Below are 7,404 nucleotides of genomic sequence, written 5' to 3'. Positions count from 1 at the left end.
GCAATTAGGGCTTCCGGTTTTATTAGAAATTTATATTATTTTTTATATGCATTTTTTTTCTTACAATAAATTATCAGTCCTTTCCTTTTAAATTTATTTCACTATGTAACTAAAGAAACAAAAATAAAGACTGCTTGAAAAAACAGAGAATGTAGCTGTACGTATGTGTGTATATATATATATATATATATATATATATATATATGTGTATATATATATATATATATATATATATATATATATATTTATAAATAAAGTACACGAAAACCGGTAGCCATAATCGGCGGTCAAGTATAACAGCACAGGATGCATTCTAGTGAGTCCAACATCTTGTATAAAAAGCCACAGACTTACTCCGTTATAGGTACCAGATCACATTCCAATGACAGTTTACCTTAAGTTTTTAATGATAACTTTTCCCATAAATGCTTGAGAAAATAGAAAACGATTATTATTGTTATTCGCTTTTGGCACCTAAAAACTTCTGTTCGATAAGTGAACTGTCAACCATACGCAAGAAAATATTCTTGCTCAGCAGTGATTTTCAAGTATTCATCAGGACTAAAACGCACCCTGTAAGGTCCAATCATTATACAAAATATAAAGCCACAACTGCTCTAGCTGCTTTAGTATAAATCTCTACGTGCCCAAAAGAGGGGCAACTGGCAGTATATTCTACACGCAGTCACACAAAGTCGGTAGAAGAAATTAAATTCAGTCGTTGCAGGTAGATCCTAACACACAGTCAAAAATATTTTTTAACTAAAATCTCTCTGGCACAATCAGTCATACCACAAAAGCGCAAAGTGCAAATGGTGTATGACGCAACAGCTCAGTGCAGACAGTATTGAATCCTTCAAGGTGTTAATCCAAAATTCTCCAGAAATGTATTACAACTTGAAGGTGTCCTATCATTCTGGTGAGAGAATGTGAGTATTGTACTTAACATAGTACAATACCATTAGCACAGTCCTAGAAAGGAACAACAATAATCAGCAGTTTCGTAACACAGTATCCCTTTAAAAATATTCATGCATCACACCTAGCTTTCAGTTATTCTTCAATGCTGGTGAAATTCTAACATACCGTTTTACCAGCATTGCTTGGATTTATCGGTCAATATGCAAGAAATAGTAATGAAAACAGATGAATATAAAAATAAAGGGCAATAAATAAATGGATTATATTCATTCAAAACAATAATCTTTCTCATAAAACATCTCAGTCAACAGCTGGAAACCTATGAGCATGATATAGGTAGTGGTCAGTATCTAGATCAGTGGCTCATCATACGGCAGTATGCTATCACAAGGATCCGATTTCTGCAATTGAGTTCATCTGCTGTCATAAGATTTTTTATGGCGCTAAAGCTGAGCAAAAGTCCAAACTGTCCAATGAAAGGAACCGCGATTAAAAAGGTGTAGGCTACATTAAACTGCAGAGGTTTGCAAAGCAGAATTCAACAAAACAGGTTTCATTCAGCGGCACATGTTGCTGCAGTCCACAATTAGGCAGTTTACCACGTCCAGGTCAAGAAATCCGACCAATAAGTAGTAAATTAGTGGTTGAAGGATCATTTTCCTTGTAAAAAAAACAAACATTCTTCAGCAGCTTAGAAATATTTTAATTCACTAAAGTCTAATAACTGATGTTGATCCAGGAGACATACCGACACCCGTTCTTCAACCTCATACAGTAAGTCATTTGTGGGGTCCTAGGCACCTGCTCAATTTTTTGACCTTATAAAAAAACAATAAAAAAGTTTTTTTTTAAGGTCCTAAGTTAGCCATTGTTTTCATTGCAACATATAATATTGTTTGATCTTTATTGGAACTGATAACTGTCATTATTATGTGATCTACAGTGAGGTTTCCTGTCCATGTATGGAAAGCTCTGTGAATAGCTGCTCATTTAGTGCTGACTGCGGAAGGATTTGATCACCAGAGTCCATGTTCCACACTGTCTCCTTTGTGGGATCTTCATTTCTAATTAAGTCTTCTGGTGCTTCGGTTTTGTCTTCAATGGATAGCTGCGGAGTTGATGGTAAGTCACAAGAAGGCTGTGGTGACAATGCTTTAGTGTTCGACGGTTCTTCCAATGGAGGTGTGTTATGTGATATGTCTTGACAGCTGGCTGTGTCACCATTTTGTGACTGCTGGGGCTGCAACATATCAAGATTTAACTTTCTTCTGTGATCTTCAGTCAGTGTCTTTTCATTAAAGTTAAAACGTGCTGAAAGGTCTATAGTGGTTGGAGATGAAGGCCCTGCACTTGACACAGTGCTGGATGGACCGCTGCTATCTGTTAATGACAATATAATGGATTTGTTATCATTTAGTGACATCATTCTTTAACTACATTAATGACTTGTAATTCGTGATGAGAGAGTATACTCGTTGCTCGTGTTTTGCCGATCATGCTCGGATGATCTCCGATTATTTTGGCGTGCTCGGAGATTTCGTTTTTGTCATGCAGCTGCATGATTTACGGCTTCTAGACAGCTTGAATACATGTGGGGATTCCCTACCAACCAGGCAATCCCCACATGTTCTCAGGCTGTCTAGCATCCGTAAATCATGCAGCTGCATGACAAAAACTAAATCTCCGAGCACGCCAAAATAATCGGAGACCATCCGAGCATGATCGGGAAAACTCGAACAACGAGTATACTCGCTCATCACTACTTGTAATAGAAAACCAAAAAACTCCTACGCATTAAACAAATAGTAAGTTATTCACACATGTGCGTACACACAATACAGAAAAGCATGGTATTTGAGAGCTGACAGGTTCTACTGGTTTTCCTTAAATGGACTGTCAGTACAGAATGACCGTTCAAATTAAGTCCCCTTGGTGCGGCCAAACTTTTCAATACACCTTCCCACCTGCTTGATTTCCATCTATATCCAATCTTCTTTCGCTCTATGAAGCCAGATCGGTAATTCAAAGAAGAGGAGGGGAGATAGATGGAAGACAACCAGGTGGGAAGGTTTACTTAAATGTCTGGCACCGAGCACCTGTACTTGGTTTGAACTGTCATTTGGTGCTGACAGAGTCCCTTTAAAGAGGACCTCTAGCCTAAAGATATTCTCACCCCCACCTGCCTCCGGTCTATAACTGACAGGTTACTGCTTTCTCAATGACCCAGCATCGCCAGGAGTGGCGCATGCACAGATCGGTTTCTTAGCTGAACTGTGTCGTTTGGATGTTACTGTGCATGACCAGCCCCTGGTAATGATGGCGCCTGTGTGAGATTTCCGCAGGTCATGGGAAAAGCACTGATGTGTCCGTCTGTGTTGCTCCTCCTGCTGATGAATTATTACTTCACAGCTGTTCGCCACAACTTTGAAGTCAGGAACCCACTTAGCGGTTCGCTTCATACAGTGCAATCAGAATGTTAACATGTTTCGTTTTCTAAATATTTAGTTTTGGAAATGTTCGCTTAGCTCAGCAATAGATCAGCGTATGAGCTTTAGATGTGGGATCTACGTCTTTTTTTCTACAGTTGTAGTTTAAAAAAATAAATAAAATTAAGTTATGCTGTTTGTCTTCACAAAACAATAATGCAAAGGAGTTTTCAAAAGGCTGAGAAGTAAAACATCAGCAGCTTCATCCACGTCCTACAAAAGATTGAACAAACAGCATGACACTGAGCACACAACACGTTACAATATATACCTGATCTCTTGGCAGGAAAGAAGCTGCAGAAAAAAAGCATTTATCTTTGTTTTTTTGCTGTGGTTTTGACATGCTCGATTTGTCTCTTGTGAATGCTGATAGAGTTTACTGCTGAAAAAAAAAGTTTCCCAATCTATAGAATCAGGTTTTGGTGCAAAATATGCAGCACAACCTGATACCTGCGTTTTGGTACAATTTTTCTCCACCCATTCATTTCAATGGGTGAAAAACGCTGAAAGAAGTGACATGCAACATTGTGCAAAAAACCATGCAAAGCAAAAAATCCTGATGACAATAAAACCAAGCTGTGCGCAGGAAATTTCTGAAATCCAATAGACTTTTCTGGTACTGTAAAAAGCAGCCAAAAATTTGCATAAAAAAAAGAAAACACGCTGCAAAAACACCTAGTGTGAATGCCTTAAGCGAACATGTTCAGAATCAGTCGCCGAATCTGAATTTGCCATATTTATGCCAAATTTGTGTTTGATGATTGGATTTGAACAGATTCGCTCATTTCTACTCCCATTGACTCCAATGGCGTTTGGCGAATATTGCAAATACAATATTCACTGGCGATCGTAATCTGAACCAAATATTGAAAAATTTGCTCAATTCTAATGTTAACATGTCGTACATCTGTAATAAAAATTATACTAAGCAATAATTCAATAAAATAATTTGATAACACTTTCTAACATGGTTGTCTTTACAATTATGCGCAGAATCAGCATATCAAACTTTAGTCACGTAGTTCCAGAAGCTTTGTGATTTCCTTCTATTCTGTGATGTGTCAACACAGACCCAAAGAATGAAGGCTGTCTTATCCTCCTGGTCAAGTCTGCAAGTCACCAAGCAAGAGATCACTATGGGTTGACATTTTAACTTTTCAATACACAAGCTTACATCCGTCTTCTTCATGGCTCTGTCATCCTAGCGCAATTGCAGATGGGTTAGTCATTATTATTATGCTTTGCTTATATCATATTCCGCAGCGATTAGTGCTCACAGTCTAAATTCCCTCTCAGTATGTCTTTGGACACCAGAGAACCAGGAGGAAACCCACGCAAACACGGGGAGAACATACAAACTCCTTGCAGATGTTGTCCTTGGTGGGATTTGAACCCAGGACTTCAGCGCTGCAAGGCTGCAATGCTAACCACTGAGCCACTGTGCTGTCCATAGTGGTTAGTGGTGAAGCCCAACAAGCTATTTTGTGTAATCGGGAGGTTTTAATGTTTAACGAGCAAATTTAAATGTTTTTTTTCTGTGCATCAGAAACACCTCTTTAAAACAGTTATAAATAGCTGCGATAAGAATTGAAGACAGTAGACTGAAAATGAATAACAGAAGTTAAAGGGGTTTGTTCAGACAAAATGTCAATGGTGGCTTGGAGCAGTAAAAAAAAACCCAAAGAAAAACCTAAGTCGTACCCGGGTACAGGCACCCACCCTTGGTCTAACACAGGCTGCTCTGTGGCCTGCCCGTACACAGAAAGAAGAATTATTATTGTTCCACAAGCAGCCAAACCGCTAGGTCCTGTGATTGATTTCAGTGGACAGGTGATTACAAAAACACCTTATTGCATGTTTTGTGAGGACGCACTAAATAAAGTCACCTGAACACTGCAGCCAATCACAAGTCGCAGTGGTCCGGTGACATCACCGCTTCCTGTCTCTGTGCAGATGAAGCAGTGACCTGTGCTGGGTCCAGTTGTGTGCCTGTTGGTGAGAATGGCTGAATTTGTTATTTTTTTTACATAGCCTATCACTTGGTGAAAGTTATATTTTGCCCAGAGAACCCCTTTAAAGGGGTTGTCCTCTACTAGGACAACCCCTTCTTAAACTAAATGTTCAGACCCAATAGAATAATAAAAGCCTATTACCTGCGGTGCCAGTGCCGTTCCCGCGGTACCAGCACTCGCTCGCCCTGGGGCTGTAATACGGTCTTGTGATACAGGCAGCCAATCAGCGCTGGCGTCACTGTCTCCACCTTCTGCCGCTGATCCCGGACTTCGCCTTCAGGCAAACTGAACGTGAAGAGGGAGACAGAGACACCATTGCTGATTGGACACCGGGCATCACGTGTCATTCCGCCGCATCACAGCCCCAGGACCGCGGGTGCCGACATCGCTGGAATGGACCGGCACAGGAGGTGAGTATAGGCTTTATTATTTTATCGGGGCCAAACATTTAGCTTAAGAAGGGGTTGTCCTAGGAGTGGACAACCAGACAACACCTTTAAGCTTCCTTTCCATGTAATCTTTATACTGTAACATATACACCACAAGTACTTACACCAAGGAGGCCGTTCTGAGCGGTGTCGCAAAGGAAGTGATGAGGATGAGAGAATTCGGTGAGGCAGATAAACATCTCCTGTTGCATGGCGGTTTATCATGGAGTCACATCCTGCTGAAAGAATTGAAGAAATGGTAGTGATTACTCAGCTGTGATAGATATTACTCTGAGTTCATACAGTGTGGAAAATAGGTATTTGACACACTGCTGATTTTGCAAGTTTTCCCACCTACAAAGAATGGAGAGGTCTGTAATTTTTATCGTAGGCACACTACAACTGTGAGAGACAGAATCTTAAAACTAAAAAACAGAACATCACATTGTATGATTATTACATAATTAAAGTGCATTTTATTGCATGAAATTAGTGTTTGATCACCGACAAATCACTAAGAATTCTGGCTCTGACAGACCTCTAAGTTTTCTTTAAGAAGCCCCCCTACTCTGCACTCATTACCTGTATTAACTACAACTGTTTGAACTCATTACCTGTATAAAAGACACCTGTTCACACAATCAATCACATTCAAACCTATGCACCATGGCCAAGACCAAAGAGCAGGGACAAAATTGTAGACCTGTACAAGGCTGGGATAGGCTACAGGACAATAGGCAAGCAGCTTGGTTAGAATGCAACAACTGTTGGCACAATTATTAGAATATGGAAGAAACAAAGGATGAAAGGATGACTGTCAATCTTCCTCAGTCTGGGGCTCCATGCAAGATCAAGCCTTGTGGGGTAAGGATGAGTTTGAGAAACGTCAGGCATCAGCCCAGAACTACACAGGATGACCTGGTCAATGACCTGAAGAAAGCTGGACCACAGTCTCAAACATTACCGTTAGTAACACACTACCCTGTCATGGATTAAAATCCTGAAGGGCACACAAGGTCCCCCTGCTCACCAATGACCATCTGGATGATCCAGAGGAGGAATAAGAGAAGGTCACGTGGTCATGGATGGATGGGGTCATGTATTGCGAGATTTTGGCCAACAAACTCCTTCCCTCAGTAAAAGCATTGAAGATGAGTTGTGGCTGGGTCTTCCAACATGACAATGACCCGAAACACACAGCCAGGGCAACTAAGGAGTGTCTCCGTTTCAAGGTCCTGGAGTGGCCTAGCCAATCTCCAGATCTGAACCCAATAGAAAATCTTTGGAGGGACCTGAAACTCAATGTTGCCCAGCGACACCCCCGAAACCTGAAAGATCTGGAGAAGATCTGTGTGGAGGAGTGGTCCAAAAGTCTTGCTGAAGTGTGTGAAAACTTGGTTAAGAAATACAGGAAACGCCTGACCTCTGTAATTGCAAACAAAGGTTTCTGTACCAAATATTTAGTTCTGTTTTTCTATTGTATTAAATACTTATTTCATGCAATAAAATGCAAATTAATTACCGCATGTACTGGGGTATAAGCCGAGGCACCTAGTT

At 40.4% G+C, this 7,404-nt stretch overlaps 1 protein-coding gene across 20 annotated transcripts in view; it reads right to left on the bottom strand.

The window, feature by feature from the left end:
- Positions 1 to 212: 212 nt before the first annotated feature.
- The window catches only part of PPIP5K1 (diphosphoinositol pentakisphosphate kinase 1), a 248,836-nt gene continuing 241,644 nt past the window's right edge, over positions 213 to 7,404 (bottom strand). For 17 of the 20 annotated variants that reach the window (XM_077263604.1, XM_077263587.1, XM_077263585.1 and 14 more), the window contains 2 exons: positions 5,973 to 6,086; positions 213 to 2,301 (listed from right to left, as the gene is read on the bottom strand). In XM_077263604.1, coding sequence (XP_077119719.1) covers positions 1,859 to 2,301; positions 5,973 to 6,086 — 557 coding nt within the window. In that variant the 3' untranslated portion in view covers positions 213 to 1,858. Of the gene's footprint in view, positions 2,302 to 5,293; positions 5,397 to 5,972; positions 6,087 to 7,404 lie in introns of all 20 variants that reach the window. The other 3 variants (XM_077263596.1, XM_077263597.1, XM_077263586.1) reach the window with 3 other exon arrangements.

Source organism: Ranitomeya variabilis, chromosome 5 (genome assembly GCF_051348905.1).
Source record: "Ranitomeya variabilis isolate aRanVar5 chromosome 5, aRanVar5.hap1, whole genome shotgun sequence".
Taxonomy (NCBI): Eukaryota; Metazoa; Chordata; class Amphibia; order Anura; family Dendrobatidae; genus Ranitomeya; species Ranitomeya variabilis.
The sequence above is the reverse complement of the archived record's forward strand: the minus strand, read 5'-3'. Positions and strand labels throughout refer to the sequence as shown.